The 16156-nt window shown below is 41.6% G+C and overlaps 1 protein-coding gene across 2 annotated transcripts in view; it reads right to left on the reverse strand.

Moving 5' to 3' along the window:
- The window catches only part of OSMR (oncostatin M receptor), a 68758-nt gene extending 52602 nt beyond the window's left edge, over positions 1-16156 (reverse strand). For both annotated transcript variants that reach the window (XM_006156304.3, XM_006156303.3), the window contains exons 1-2: positions 16115-16156; positions 1023-1108 (exon numbers count right to left, since the gene is read on the reverse strand). In XM_006156304.3, the coding sequence (XP_006156366.1) occupies positions 1023-1095 (73 nt within the window). In that variant the 5' untranslated portion in view covers positions 1096-1108; positions 16115-16156. The remainder of the gene's footprint in view (positions 1-1022; positions 1109-16114) is intronic.

The following is a 16156-nucleotide window of genomic DNA, read 5'->3' on the forward strand; positions in this document are numbered from 1 at the left end:
TGGGTTCCTGCATTTTGTTTGTTGAGTCTTGTCAATTAGTGAGTTCTTTTGTTTTATCTCTAAGTCTCTGTTATGTGGTAAATGTGCTGACTTTGCTAGTGTGAGTTAACTTTGGCCTGTAGCTTTAACAAGAGGTATGTAAGTAAAACTAACTTTAAACTAACTCAGTCTACATATGCTTCTAATGCTAATTTGGTTTATACTAACTTAATCTATATGTTAATTTTGGCTTAAAAACAAACAAGTAGGGGAGTCTTAGACTTCCTGATTCTCGTGTCAGTCTTAGAGAACCACATTCCTACAAGATCACTAATTGGCTTTATTGCAATGGTTGGAGGTAATGTTTTACCCTTGCAGAGTACCGTAACAACAATAAAACTCACGGCAGAAAAATTAAATACCAGCCAGTTCAAAGACACAAGGGAGAGCTCGTAAACTGGGCCTTGCCTCAGTTTTTTCCCAGTCCAGGCCTTGCCTTAAAATGGGAGGCAACATCCTTACCAGCTTGTGTTGCCTGCATGGCCCCGTCAGCATATTATCTTGCAGAGACTTGAAAGAGTTTCTATTGGCTCATAACTTTGTTTTACTTTGACTCATGCATTACGAAGCTAACAGCCTCTAAATTAATGTAATTAATGTTGATGGACAACACAACATTATATATTATAACCCAGTGGCCAGTACTGGGGTAGGATACACCGTCTTTACCCAGGAGGGGACAGTAGGGACTACTTTGGCAAAATATACTGATCGTGAAGTGCTACCAGATGAAGTACACTTGCACTTCCCTAATGACCTGTGCATTGAGCAGGAAGTCAGGACTTTCTGAAAAACATCAAGATGATGGAAGCCAAGGAGAAGACAACCTCGCTTGGAGAGATTCACAAATCTCCTCTTGTGAGCTGCTCATCAACTCCAAGTAAGACCCAAAGAAAAAAAAGATCATGACTATTCTCCAAAGCACCTATCACCTCAATATTAAGTTTCAGATTTTTTTCTTTACTGCTCTTCCCACTTCTTACCTTCACTCTGGGAAATCCTCAAGAACAGCAATGCTAAGAAGAATGTTGTCTGAAAGTTTGCAAAGACAGCCATTGGTTCTGGTTTTCTGAAACAGACAAATTATAAAGAAAGAATATTTAACTCCTGGCAGATTTCTCAGTCATTTGTAGTAGGTGATGGCACTAATGGCTCCCATTCTTCTCCCTGCCCTATATTATGAATCTTTTCAAGTGACATCAGAGGCCCCCACAAAATAGAGTGTATTTCCCTGCTCCATGTCAATTTTTATTTTCCCACACATAAATGAAGCACAAATGATGGTGGGCCACCTAGGAGCCAAGGCTTCAAGTGACCTTGCTTCTGCTTGCATTTTTGTGTTTCCACTTTCAACCAAGAAGAACACTTCTGGGCTACCCTAGAGGACCCAGGAGGAGAATAAGCAAGATATCAACCAGAGCTGAGTCACTGCAGCTGCTCCAGCTGAGGCCAGCCTAGATCAGCCAGCAGTCAGCTACACCCCAGCCAAGAGCAGCTACAAGAGCAAAAACCCTTGTCGTGTGCCACTGGGGTTTGGTAGCAATGGAGAACTGGGTGGTTAAGGCGTTAGACTCCTACATGGCCTGGATCTGGTAGCTTGAAGCTCATGCCATGTGCATGTGTATCCCAATGTGCTCAAAAATCCCAAAAGGGGAATGGAAGAGAAGAGACTGTGGCATGGCCATCCCCCTAGGGGGGTGATTTCTCTCTGTATCTGTCTGTCTGTCTGTCTGTCTCTCTCTCTCTTCCCAGTGAGTGCACATGGGCAAAACTCTAAAATAAATAAGTAAATAAATAAAAACTAATTCTTTCAAACCAAGCAAAGGTTGGAAATAAAAGGTAAAGCCTAGAAACAAGAGTTAAGTAAGAACAATTGGCTCTGATTCTAGAGACAAAATTCCATAGTCTCAAAGGAGCTAAATTAAATGAACTCTACGGGGGAGAGGGCACATCTCCAATTTTTCCCATCTCCCTCATTAAAATTTAACTAAGGATAAGTTAGTATATTTTACCAGGAAATAGTCAGTTTTTCATTGTTCTAAATGATTTCCGATTTTCTTTGTCTTAGAAAACTACAGGCCAAAGGGAGTCACTGATTCATCAGGTATTTTGACTATGGGGCAATCTGAGGGCACAAAGAATGAGCCTGGATGAGCCTCAAAAAAACTATGTTTTGAATTTAATTATGAATGGGTTAGTCAGGGGAAGCACTGAATTTCACTTTTCTACTTCAAACTCTGACTCAGCAGACAACAGCAATGAAACAACCCACTCAAAGCCAATTTTTATCATTGTCCTGCAGAGTTGAACTGGATCTTAAATTTTCACTATCCACGCTCTTTCATTTTTAAATTTTATTTTAAAACTTTTTATTTCTTCCATGAGTGAGAGAAACAAAGAGAGGAAAAGAAACAGCACCCCCAACAGAGCCCTGACACTTCAATCCATCCTAAGCCTCCACTACCTGCTTCAATGTTTCTGGCTCAACTGCCTAGGGACCACCAGCAGGAGTACAAGTGCTGTCTCTTGTCTTGTAAAAATCAAAAAGTTCATCAAACTTGTAGAATAGGAAATGGCAACTGGAAAAATATCCCAGAGACACCCATAGCATCCCCTTTGAGGCAGCTGGAAGGGTAAGGAAAAGAACAGACACCGACATGGAGTCAGGGGCTTCCCAGTCCCAAGAGAAGGCACTCCTACCTGCTCCCGACTCCACACCTTGTAAATAAATCATCTTCAAGTTATCCTATTCTGAGTGCCAGTTGTCTCCTGATGGGACCCTGACTAAGACAGAAACCTGGAGATGACAGCAAACTATGCAAAGGCCTGGAGGCGTGTGGGTGCTGGGCAGATTCCAGGAAACGCAAGGAGGCAGATGTGGTTGGAGAGACTGAGCAAGGAGGTGAGTACTGAGAGATGAAGCTGGCGGGCATGCAGAGAACAGCGCAGGTGAAACACAAACCTTGGGCTCTGCTCTGAGTCAGAGGGAACCAGTGGAGTCGGGGTGGGACACCATGGCATGACCGAAGTTGAACAGATCCCTAAACTGAGAAGAGGAAGGAGTGAAAAGAGGGAGCGTAGTTAGTAGGCGAGAGTGACAAGCCAGATAAGAAGCATGGGGCTTAGGCCAGGGTGGTAGCAGTGGAAGCGAGAGTGGTATAATGAGGACCAGATCTTAAAGAAAGCAGCATGACAGAAGGTGGGACAAAGTGAGACATCATCTATGGCTCCAAGAATTTTGGCTGGAGCTCCTTCAAGAGTGTCATTTCCAGTTACAGAGATGCCGGAGACAGGGAGGAACAGATGTGATGGGCTATACGAAGAGCTCGGTTTCCACCATGTTTGGTTTGAGAGGCTTAGTGAAGCATCATGTGGGGCTATCAAGCAGCTAGCTGGGTACATAAGTTGGAGTTCATGGGAGCGGTCCTGGCCAGGGTATGTAAGTCCAAGTGTCTTCCATGCATACTTCTAGTATTTAAAGTCATAGGACTGGATGGATACCAAGAAGGGAAGAAAGAAAAGGGGGGGGAGGTCCCTGCTCAAGTGCTGAGGTGCTCTACACCCTACACCAGGCTCCCTCTTGCAGGTCAAACTGAACATCCAGGACTAAGCCAGCCCCTCCTGCCTCACCTGGAGCAGGAGGGCTGAGAGCTGGGAAGGCGGGCAGCCTGTCCCAGCTGGGCTCCCTCCTGTTACTACAGCTCCTACGGAGCATGAGCTCATGCCCAGCTGTGGGGGAGGCTCTTCTTTGGCAGCTTGACTTGCACAGGGGAGGGGACGCCAGCTCTCTCACCCACCCAGCAGCTCTCTCTCCACAACCATCAAAGGAGTATTGCTACCTCCAGTTTCAGGTAAGAAAAGGAAGCCAGGGAAGTGTGACAAAAGGACCCTTCAGCTTTACCTGGACTACTTGGTCCTTTCCCCAAATCTGCTCTTCCCTCTATTTTCAACTCTATCATTCCAACTAGACCATGAGGAGAGGCCTACTTGCCAATCACAGCCGCTACCCAGGAATATTCGGGCAAATGATTAAAAATGTGTACCAATATTCTCCCATTCTGTTCTCTGCATTCAGTCTTACTTGAATGAAAATAAATTCCCTTTCAGGCCTTCCTACTTTTTCGTTGCCAAATACTGCCTCTTTCACTCTAGACATTCCATCTGGAGGGGGAGTGGTGAGGGAAAGAAAGAAAAGAAATATTGTCCATTTGTTTGGAAGAACTTAATCAAATCTTCTCTTTACCAAACTTTATTCTCAGTGAAGATGCTACTCAGAATCCTTCAGTATATATAAAACATCATTTTTAAATAAAATGAGTATTCCTCTGCCCTTCGCCAGCAACTCTTGCTCCATCATAACTGAACTATTTTTTCCCAGGAAGTTTTCTTGCTGCAAATAATCCCCATGAGAACCTGTGTGATGATAAGTCATTGGCTTCCCAAGAACTTGGGTGTGTTATCAAACCTGTCAAAACTGGCCTGGTGACCCCATGATGTCATATGCAAATACAGGTTTAAAGAAAGTAGGTGAGTTTGGCTATGTGCAGTTGTGAGTTCTGTGACAGCATAAGGAGTTGCAGGTCACTCCCTTGAGGCACCTCATGATTCTCAAATGCAATTTTTTTTTCTTTTTTTTCCAAGAGCACTACTGTTTGGCTCCTTCGGGCCCAACACCCAGTGAAAAGTCAGAATCCATGTGCATCTGAGGTGTGCTTTCCCTGCCCTCCTTTTTTCTCAAAAAAAAAAAAAAAAAAAGCCTCACCTCAAACTCCTCCTTCCGGCTCAACACCCCGTGAAAAGCCAGGTAGGAAGTAACGTGTAATTCATCAGATGACCAGAAACCACCACCACAGAGCCACGAGAAATATGGGAAATCAAGGAAATATATCTCCCCCAAGGGGAAAGAACAGCCCTTCATCATCTGTAGACAGTACAATGGAACTCCTGGAAATGTCAGGAGTTTATTCATAGTGACAAAGCTAACAGAAGTGCAAAAAAAGAGAGACAATGAACTGCAGAAGATTCAGGAGAAAAGAGACAATGAGTTCCAGGAGGTGAGGAAGTTCTTCCACAATCTGAAAGAAGAAATACATGCCATAATAAAGAATCAAACAGAACTGTTAAAGATGAAGGCTGTGATATAGGAAATCAAAAACTCCCTTGAAAGTATTAAAAGAAGACTAGATCATGCAGAAGATCTAATCTCAGATGTAGAAAATAGAACCTCTGATCTAGAAAAATTCACCAAAAAGACTGAGAAAATAACCCCTCAAAATGAGCATATATATGAGTAATACTAGATACGATTAGATGTCCAAACATCTGGATAATTGGTATCCCAGAAGGTGAAGAAATTAATCAAAGCATTGATAACCTATTTCAAGAAATCCTGGAAGAAAACTTCCCAAACCTAGAAAGGCATTCAAATATCCAGACCTAAGATATACTAAGGGCCCCACATAGAATCAACCCAAGAAGATCTTCTTCAAGGTACATCATAGCCAGATTAACCAAAACCACAAACAGAAATAAGATACTAAAATTGGCAGGAGAAAAATGTCAAGTTACTTTCAAAGGATATCCCATCAGCAGAGGCTTTTTCTGGTTAAAGGGGCAGGGAAAGCCCAGCTCAGATGCACATGGATTCTGACTTTTCACTTTGTGCTGGTGTTGGACTGGAAGAAGTCAAACAGCAGTGCTCTTGAAAAAAAAAGAAAGAAAAAGGATTGGACCCCTAGTTAGAAACAATACAAGCAAGGAAAGGATGGGAAAATATATTCAAAGTGTTAAGTGAAAAACAATTTCAACCAAAAATACTGTATCCAGCAAGATTATCCTTCATATGGGAAGAAAAGATAAAAACCTTCTCAGATAAACAAACCCTGGAAGAATCTACCAGCACTGACCAGCTCTTCAAGAAATTCTGAAGGGAGTACTATACCAGAAAAACTAAAGACAGACAAATAAGAGAACAAAAAACTACCAAGAGAAAGGCCAACTTAATGGTAGGGACAAGTTCTGAAATATCAATAGTAATACTGAATGTTAACGGAAAGGTCAGACCACAGTAACACTGCAAATTAAACAAGAGATTACATGAGACTGAACTGGTGAAACTGAAGTCTACGACTTTTTTCTAAAACATGACTGATTTTCTTCTATGTTTTGTCTTCCAGATTTAAGGATTTTTGTCTTCTTTTGAGTTGTTGCGTTCAGCAATTTGTTAAAGAATTTTTTACATTGAAACATAAACTTTTCTCCCTTCTTAACCCCTTTGCAATTGAAAGATCTCTTATATCATCAACAAGGATTAAAGCTATCTCTAACTGGTGAGTGAACTCAAAGGAAATAGAAAACCTGAATCCAAGGAATATTCTGGATCTAAAGAAATATGTAGTAGTTTAGCTTATGCTAATGATGATACTTGAAATCATTTGAGAAAAGATGTATTATTTTCCAAAATGATACTGGAATAATGGCCTAGACATACATGGCAAAGGAAGGCTGCCATAGTTATGTATGTGGGATCTAACATAAGACTGCTGGGGGTCAAAGTCATATTCTGGCGCTTCATAACTGTAAGACTATGTTCGTCTGTTAGTGTCGCTATTACAGATTACCTGGGCTCAGTGGTTTATAAAGAAAAGAGGCGACAGACTGACCTCCATAGCCTAGTGGTTAAGAGAGCCAGATTCCACATGGCCAACTGCTGTCTGAATCTCAATCCTGGTTGCTTGAAAAACATGCTAGACACATGTGCATAGGTGCCCCAAACCCCAACAGGATGGAGAAATGGAGGGGAAGGGTTTGCAGCGTGGTGTTCTTTCTCTCTTTCTTCTCTTTCTGTCTCTCTGCCATGTGCATGTGCCTTCTGGCATTAAAAACAGAAAAAGAAAGAGGTTTATTTGGCTCACAATTCTGGTGGCTGGAAAATTCAAAAGCATCCAGTGGTATCTGTTGGGCTCTGGCGAGGACCTTGCGCTGCTTCTCCCCAGGGCAGAAAAACAGAAAGGCAAATGGGCCCATGCAGACAGGGAACTATAGGTAGCCACTTGCTGTACAAGGACCCACTCTTGCAGCAACTAATTATGAACTTGCTCCCTCCCAGGAGACCGGTCTTAATTTATGCACAGGGGATCCATCCTTTGCCCCAAACACCTCCCATGAGACTCCACCTCCAAACACTGCCACATTTAGTGTCAAGTTGCAAGGTAAGCTTCAGTAGGGACACTCAAACCGGAGCAATGGCCAAGCACAATTATTTAACCCCTTTTGATTTCCTTTTCTGTGAAATGAGAATTTGAAAGGAACTGCCTCATAGCACTGGCATGAGGATTAAATGGGATTATGAGAACCTACACATAATAAACTCAATTCATATTAATTTTGTTATTATTGCTATTGCCTCATGCTCTTCAGCCAAATAAATTTCAGATAAACAAAGATGTAAATACAAAAAATGAAACCACTAAAAGTCCTAGAATGAAACCTGGGTGAATATTTTTATAAACTGTCAGACACGGTATAAACTCCAGAAGCAATAAAGATAAATATAACTTCATTGATCACACAAATAAACATTTAAAACTTGTAGTGCTGCAATTGAAAATAATATATATGGCAAGGAGCTCCTACCTTAAATTAATGGACAGATCTTAGAAATAAGTTTTTTTAAAAGCAAACAACTCTAAAATATGAACATGTAATTCATGAAAATACCCAAAAAAGAAAAAGGAAAAACTGGGCAAGATCACTAAAATGTACAAAAATGTAATAAAACAGTAACTGTGTCTGACTGAATTTCTTTGCGTGTCTATGAAGTATGCAACTGACAAAATGTAAGAAGGTTTTAATACCTCTCAGTGGTAAGATGTGCAGAAGCAGGCATTGTCACTCACTAGTGATCAAAGAGTACACCATTACAGAGGTCAGATGGCCACATTTCTCAAAATTTTAGCGTGCACCTTCTTTGATCCATAGATTATTCTATAATTCTATTTCTGGAATTTTGTCCTTCAGTAGAATAAAGGAAATGAACTGAGAATTTAATTATGGTGCATTTCTACCTGGGGATATTATGCAATTGTTAAAAAGAACGAACTAGATCCATGTGTTGACATGGAAGGATGTCCCGTGGATGTGGAGTGAAAAGGAAGTTTTGGAATGATGTGGACACAAACACATCTCCGGGAAAGATGTGTAGCAACCATGCAGCTGAAGCACACAGAGTCCCTTCAGACGAACCTATTTACTAGAATCTGTGCTCCAAGAATACAGCTGACTGACAGCCTCCAGCCACTGCCGTTTGGACTGCCTACATATCCACACCCACCAGGCTGCTCCCCACCAACAATCAAGCCTAACCTTTCCTTCCAACTCTGGACTCCTCTAATGGCATGTTTGATCAGGATCACCCCATCAGTCTGACCAGAGCTTTCTCACTACTCTACTATAGCTGGAAGCTCCTCTTCAACTTCCTTCTTCCCTGTCCCCTTCACGGGAGTCAGACCTCCATTGGCTCTGACGGCTCCCTCTGCCTATTCTGCTCACTTTGCTCTCTCTCCTTCACAAGTGCTCCCCCAATACATTTCTTGCACATCTATTTCTGTCTTGTAGTTAAAAGGATCCAAACTGGCCACAAATGACATATCCACTATTTTTTTTTTCTTTAGAGAGAGAGAGAGAGAGGGAGAGAGAGAGAGAGAGAGAGAAAGCACTTCCCAGATAGTTGGCCATGTAGCAATTTCTTGTCCATTCTCTTCATAAGATTTTGGGCACACACACATACACACCTAGTGCGTTTTTCTTTTTATTTTCTTCATTTTTTTTTTAGAGAGAGATCTTTGCTATAGGGCCCTGTGCTCACCAGAGAGAAAGAGAAAGACAGAGAGACAGAAAGCAAGAAATTCCCCCTGAGGGGGATGGCCACGCCACAATCCCTTCTCCATTCTCCTCTCAGGATTTTGGGCACACACACATACACGCTTGGCATGAATTTTAAGCACCTGGGTCTGGGACTCAAACCATGGTTGATTATTTGGGGGCCCAGTGATGTAACCATTACACCATCTTCTGCTCCCTCCCAGTGTTTTTCAAGCCACGGAGTTTGGGATTTGAACGGTATTCGGCCATGTGGGATCCAGCTGCCACTGACTGGACCCATACCTGTCTATTAACAATTATAAATTTAGAACTGAGATGGGGGAAGGGAGATAGAGAGATGGAAGAAAATATGAGTAACTCTTTTGAGTTATGTAATTCTGCAGCTTAAAGCAGTCTCTAAAACATATATTTCTGTGTATGTATATGTTTTAAAATATTGAATCCAGTTGTGCAAGTAGTAGCAATTTCATTATTTCCACATTTGAATTTCTATTATTTCCACACTTCAACCATATATCCCAATAAAACTAAGTGACTCACATTTATGATTTGAATCCAGTCTTGCAATGGAGCAAACCTAAAAAGTACTTTTTTTTAGGTACTTTTAGGTATTTTTTTCCTGGGTCATCAGAAAAGTTCTGACATATTTTTCTGTGTTTCTTTGCAAAAATTATTAATGACTTTTTTGATGACCCAGTAGATCAACCTAGTAGGATGTTATGTGTTTTGGTACGAAAAAGTGACCTCTCAGTTCCTGAGCAAGAACAGATACTCTAATAATGCATTTCTGGGTGGAAAGACATACCATCTCCTCTGACAGACGGCCTTACTGAATTAAATACAGAAGTTAACTTAGTCAAAATCCTCCATAAGAAGACGGGGCATAAACAGAGGTGACTCAGAGATAACAAAATGTGTGGAATTTTACCCACAGCACAGTATAGCTGTTATTGGTCTACCTTCTCAAAAGTTGGCCCCACTGTGTTCTCGAACGGTGAAACTATATTCTATGTTTTCCAAGAGTTTTTATTTGTTTATTTCTCATGTTTTCAAGTGGTTTTTATGTTTCACATACTTTTTAATTTAATTAAATTGATTAATTTATTTATTTTAATTTGACCAGAAAAGGGGAGAGGGAGGGAGAGAGAGAAAGAGAGAGAGAGAGAGAGAGAGAGAGAGAGAAAGAGAGAACGAGAAAGCAAGCTGCCAGGTTCGGGACTCAAACTGCGGCCAACCATGTGGGAGTATAGCACACTTAACCACCACATCACCTGCGAGCTCCATGGCTCCATGTCTCTCAGTTTTTCTATTTGCTAATCCACTTCCAATTGTGGGGTTTCTTTTAGTTGGCTTTAGATTTCATACTTAGACTGAATAATATTTTATGTGAGTATCTTTATCTTAAGCCAACAGTTTTAAATATTTCAGACAGTCAAATATACCTCAGTGATTTCAGATCTAAGAATAAAACCAGGTGTTAAGATAATGCTGTCATTAACTCTCTTTCTTTTAATATAAATAAATAAGGAAGAAAAGGATGGTGGACAGGAGGATGGGAGGAAGAACAAACATAATTTGGTTCTTTAGCATATCATAGGAAAGCAAAGCAATGTACAAGTACTGCCCATCATTTTTATTACAAACAAGAAATACTACCACTAGCAGCCTCACTGTAAATACCAGTGAAAGACAATGTACTCGAAGTGTGGACAAAGGACCAGCAGCAAGGACATCACCTGGAAGTTTATTAGTAATGCAGAATCTCAAGTCACACCTTAGACCTATGAATAAAAATCTGTGTTTAAACAAGATGTCCAGGCGCTTCCTATGCACATTGATGCTTGAGAAGCACTACTATGTTCATTACATACTTCTGTCTCCTAGGAAACTATCAATAAGTAAAGGGAAATATTTACTGGTAATATAATACCAATGAGGCACTTTGTAAAGCCAGAGTAGGATGTAAAGAAAAATATGAAAATGATCTCTGCTAACATGTATTGGATGCTAACTATGCCAAGTGACTTAATAAGTGACTTACAAGCATTTATTAAATGGAATCCTTGTAACAGTCCCTTGAAAGAGCTCCTATGACTATCCCCATATACAGATGAGGAAATTATGGGTAAACTAGGTTAAAAGTAACTCGTCCAAGTTGACAGTTAATGCAGTATGAAGCCAAACTTAAAACCAGGTGAGTCAGTCACCAAACTGACTGAGTCAGTCGCCAAGGCTTTCCTGTATGAATTGCTTCCTCAGTGCTTGAGCTCACACGAGAATGAACATTAAATAAAACTCAATAAAATCCCAAGAAAAATTCCAACAGGATCTTATTAAGCTTGATAAGCTATTTGCAAAGTTTATACAAAACAGAAAATGTATGAGAACCATTTCTAAAAAATTTTCTTTGAGAAAAATGCAAATCGATATTCCTAGACATAAAAATATACAGATAAAGCTGTAGTATTTAACACGGGGTGGTACTAATATAGGAAAAGACAAAAAAAAAAAATCAGTGAGGGGGTCTGATAGTGGTGTAGCCATAAACTGTGATGCCCTGCAAGGCAATCCCACATGGCAAGGTCCCCAGTTCAAGTCCAGAGACCTCCCTGAGTATTCTGGGTATGCACCTGACTTCAGAGCTGGCTGAAGGTTGGGATGGATTGCAGGGTGAGGACTGAATTGGGGGTGCTGACTCTCTTGTTCATGAAAGAAAGAATTAAAATGGAAAAAAAATTGATGAAACAAAATAGACTTGGGAAATGGACTTATAAAAAATAGAAATTTACTTTATGATAAAAACATAATTTCAAATGAGTTAGAAACAAGATGAATAAATGATGTTGGATCAGCCATCTAAAACTTTTTAACTTATACCCTTACTTTTCACCTTATAAAATAAATTTGTTATTTTAAAGAGCTGAATATGAAAACCAAAATGCAAGTATTAGAGAAAAACAAAATAGTTTTTTAAAGAGATTTTTGGTATAGGGCATGTGAGCTCACCACAGAGAGACAGAGAGACAGAAAGCAAGAAGTCACCTCCCCCGCGGGGGGGGGGGATTGCCATGCTGCAATCCCTTCTCCTCCATTCTCCTATTGGGATTTTGAGCACACATGCACATGTGGCCAGCATGAGTTTTAAACTGTCGGGTCTGGGACTTAAACCATGGTCAACTATGTGGGAGTCCGGCGATGTAACCATTATGTCATCTGCTGGTCCCAAAACAAAATAATTTTTAAAATATTTTTTAAGGTGAAAAATGCCTTCCTAAGTTAGACAAAGCACAGAAATCATGAGATTTCTATGTTGTTCACATAAACATTTAAAACATCTGTGCAGCAAAATAAAGACAAAAGCACGATGAATTGATATTAACATAATGGAAAAATGAAGAAATCATAATACTTGCTATGATAGATGAACCTTGAAGAGGTTACATTAATTCAAGTAAGTCATTCACTTTCATTGACTTACATCAGATACCTAAAGCAGTCAAATTCACAAAGACAGAAAATAGAATGGTGGTTGCCAGAGCCTGGGGAATGGGGAAAATACAAAGTTATTATTTAATGGGTATAGAATTTCAGTTTTGCAAGACGAGGAGTTTTGGAGATGGATGGTGATAATGAGTGCACAAACACATGAATGTATTTAATACTACTGAACTGTATAGTTAATAGTGAAGATGGAAAATATTATACATGTATATTTTACCACAATAAAAAAAAATGGAAAGACAGAGCATTATGTGGGTCAGCCCTGTGGTACAATGGGTTAAACCCTGTGCATGGGGGCCAGATCCCTCATAGCTGACTGCAGTTCAAATTCTGGCCCCACCGGCTTGAAAAACACACTGGGTGCATGTGTATGTGTGCCTCACATCCTCACAGGATGGAGAAATGGAGGAAAAAGGATTATAGTGTGCCTATGCCCCCACTGGGGTGTGGTTGCTTATTCTCTCTGGCAAGCACACGTGCCCTGTGATAATAAGAGAGAGATACAGTACACATTATGCTAGGAAAATATTTGCATCATTCATATAGGCAAAGGATTAAGATTCAGAGCAGGAGAGAACATCTACGACAAATAGGAATAAGGAAAATCAACTCAGTAGAAAAATGAGGAAAGGACATGAACAAGTAATTCACAGAATAACAAATGACTCACAAATATACAGAGATATTAAGTTGCAGTAGTAATTAGAAAAATGCAAATGAAAATGCTATTAGGTTTCACTCATTTATAAGCTTTGAAAATATTTTTAAAAAATAATAGTTGGGAGGCCAGCAGGTGGTGTGGTGGTTAAGGGCACTCGGGGAGGGGGAAGAGTAATGCAATTTAAAGGGTTGTATCTATCAAGTGGAAAATGGGTAATTCCTTTGACCCAGGAATCTCTCTCCTTGGATTCTGTCCCACAGAAATACACTTGTGCACACAAGTAAATACATAAGCTTCCCTAAATACCATTCCTAATGCTGAACAATGTTAAATAACCATAAATGTCCATTAGTAAGGGAAGAGATGGAGACATGATTTCTATTTCTACTTTGGAGTAATATGCAGACATTAGAGAAAAAAAAAAAAAAACGTATATGCAGACATGGGACGGTCTATAAGACATGGGAAGCTGAAGACATCCCAGGAGGATGAGAAGGCAGGAAAAAAAGAGATTGTGACACAACTACATTCCAATTACGTTCTCTCTCTGACAAGTACACACACCCCTGACAATAACAACATTAAAATAAAATAAGATAAAATGTAACCTGGAGAAAATAAATGCAGAGAAATCGGTGGAACTAAAATGAGGAGGGAAGGGAAGCAGTGAAGCCAAGGGTGCAGTTACTGGAAAAGAAACTGGCTTCGTACAGCTGCAAGGAAGCTTGCATCTATCAAGACAGAGAAAAGCATATTCTATTTGGTTTTCTTTTTTGCATCTCACACAGATTTTGTGTTATTTTTTCTTGTTTTTAAAGAATCAAAAAGGCCTTCCTCCCCCAGGGAAAGGAGGGCCAAGGTTCACTGTTCCTGTAAGTGAGAGAGAGGACACTCACTAAGATTTCCTTCTGCAGGAGCCAACCAACACCCCAGCCCAGTTCCCACAAAGCAAATACACTCTTCCTCTTCTCAAATACAATAGCACCGATTTCTCTTTGAAAATCCTAAATATTTTCCTGACTTGGTTCCTTTCTCAGGACAGAAGGGTTACAGAAACATTTGAGACCCATTCTGTGTTACAAAACCATCTGTGACCCCCCGTATGTGTTCCTGGCCTGTTCAGGTTAAAGGAAAGGGTAAAGGGACAGAGGTTGTAGAAGTGTTCTCCCCAGTGCGGTTCAGGTCCTTGCTGGACAGACAAGACCAGTCCTGCCCTTTCAAAGCGGCTTTTGATACTCAAAACTCAGACACATTTGCCTCGATAACTGGAGGTAGAACCCAGCCAAGACGTGAGTTCCAAGGCCAGGTACAGCTGAGAACTAGCTCTGTCCAGCAGTGAAAGTTAGGTGGTGAGCTCACTGCCACTAGAGGCAACCTAACAGTACTGAAGGCTACCCAGGAGACACCGAACAGCACAGGCTGAAGGTTCTGAATAGGTCCCTTGGTTACTGTGCCTTGAACAGCTCCAAGAATGATTCTCAGACACAGCTAAGTTAGCCAACTCCCAACCAGTATGACCGCTTTGGATCCTTCACCCTCAACAGTCTCTGAGCAGCCTGAAACAGAGACAGCGTAGGACAATAGTGAGATGCCACCCTCTAGCCCACTCTGTACAGCGTCCCCAGAGCTCAAGGTACAGCATACTGGAAGTGCACAGACACCAGAGCCAGATCCAGACTGCCACCATGGAGCCACAGGCGAGTTACTTTACCTCTCTGGTTCAGATGAGGACAACGGTGCTAGTACTTTCTCCACCCGTAAAGTTTTAAGTGAGCAGACACACTGTGAAGAACTTAGAAGAGTGTCTACTCCGGACTATGAACCATATTATTTTGCCAACAAGGAAACTGAGACTAAAAGGCAAAAGTTACTTGACCCAAGTCTAAGTCAGGTTAGAGCCAGGACTAAGACCCAAAGTTCCTTTCCCTTCTAGCAGAGGATCCTCTCTTCTCTTGGCCTACATCCACGCTCACGTTTACTCCTCTCTAGCTAGAGAATAAGCTTGGTCTCCAAGTCTTGCCAAGGCAGATCAGTTACTAAGAGGCCCCCATCACTGTGCCTCCTGCCACATGGCCTCCGGAAGGATGGATAGGTGTATGGGTGGGAGGCTCAAGGACAGGTCAAGGAAAAAACCAGGGACCAGCAGATGACTTAATGGTTACAGACTCCCATGCAATTGACGGTGGTTCAAGTCCTGGATCCAGTGGCTTAAACCTCATGCCAGGCTCATGTGCTAGTGTGCCCAAAATCCTGAGAGGAGAATGCAGGAGGGATTGAGGTGTGGCCATCCCTCCTGGGGAGGGAGTGATTTCTCACTTTCTGTCTCTCCAGTGAGTGCATGCACCCTATACCAAAAATCTCTCTAAAAGAAAGAAGAAAGAAAGAAAGAAAGAAAGAAAGAAAGAAAGAAAGAAAGAAAGAAAGAAAGAAAGAAAGAAAGAAAGAAAGAAAGAAAGAAAGAAAGGAACGAACGAACCATGGTGTTGCTGTAAAAGCCCTTGCCAGAAAGACCTGGGGTTCTGACTTCGGTGTTGCCACAGCTAATTATACGGTCTTGGATAACTTACTGAATCCCTCCACGCCTAGGTTTCTGGTCTGTAAAGGTGTGTGTGTGTGTGTGTGTGTGTGTGTGTGTGCGCGCGCGCGCGCGCAGGAGAGGGTGCTAGCCACTTCTTTTCCCGGCTGGAGACAAAGATAAGCATCTGCCCAGGCACCCTCCACCCTGCAGTCACCGGGATTTCCTCTCCCAACCTGTGCAAGAGCGCCTCCCACTTCCACCCCTAAAGGGGACCTGATGGAGGGAGACACACGGATTCCTAGAGAAATGAGGGGTAGGAGGAGGGGAGGCCACGTAGGGCAATTAACTCCCACTCTGTTGATGTGTCTGTTGGAAAAGAGGCGAAACTGGTTCAAATGAGAATTTTAAATCAACAAATAGTCCTGGTCAGCGGCTGGGACGGCGACTTTAATAGCAGGCTAGGTAAGGGCCCAGCCCTGCGCTCTGTAAGGAATTAAGTCAGTGTTACCCACCAGGTGGGCGGGCCAGAGGCGGGGGCCCCCTCTGAGCCCGGC

This window comes from Tupaia chinensis, unplaced genomic scaffold (assembly GCF_000334495.1).
Source record: "Tupaia chinensis unplaced genomic scaffold, TupChi_1.0 Scaffold000489_1, whole genome shotgun sequence".
NCBI classification, from domain to species: Eukaryota; Metazoa; Chordata; class Mammalia; order Scandentia; family Tupaiidae; genus Tupaia; species Tupaia belangeri.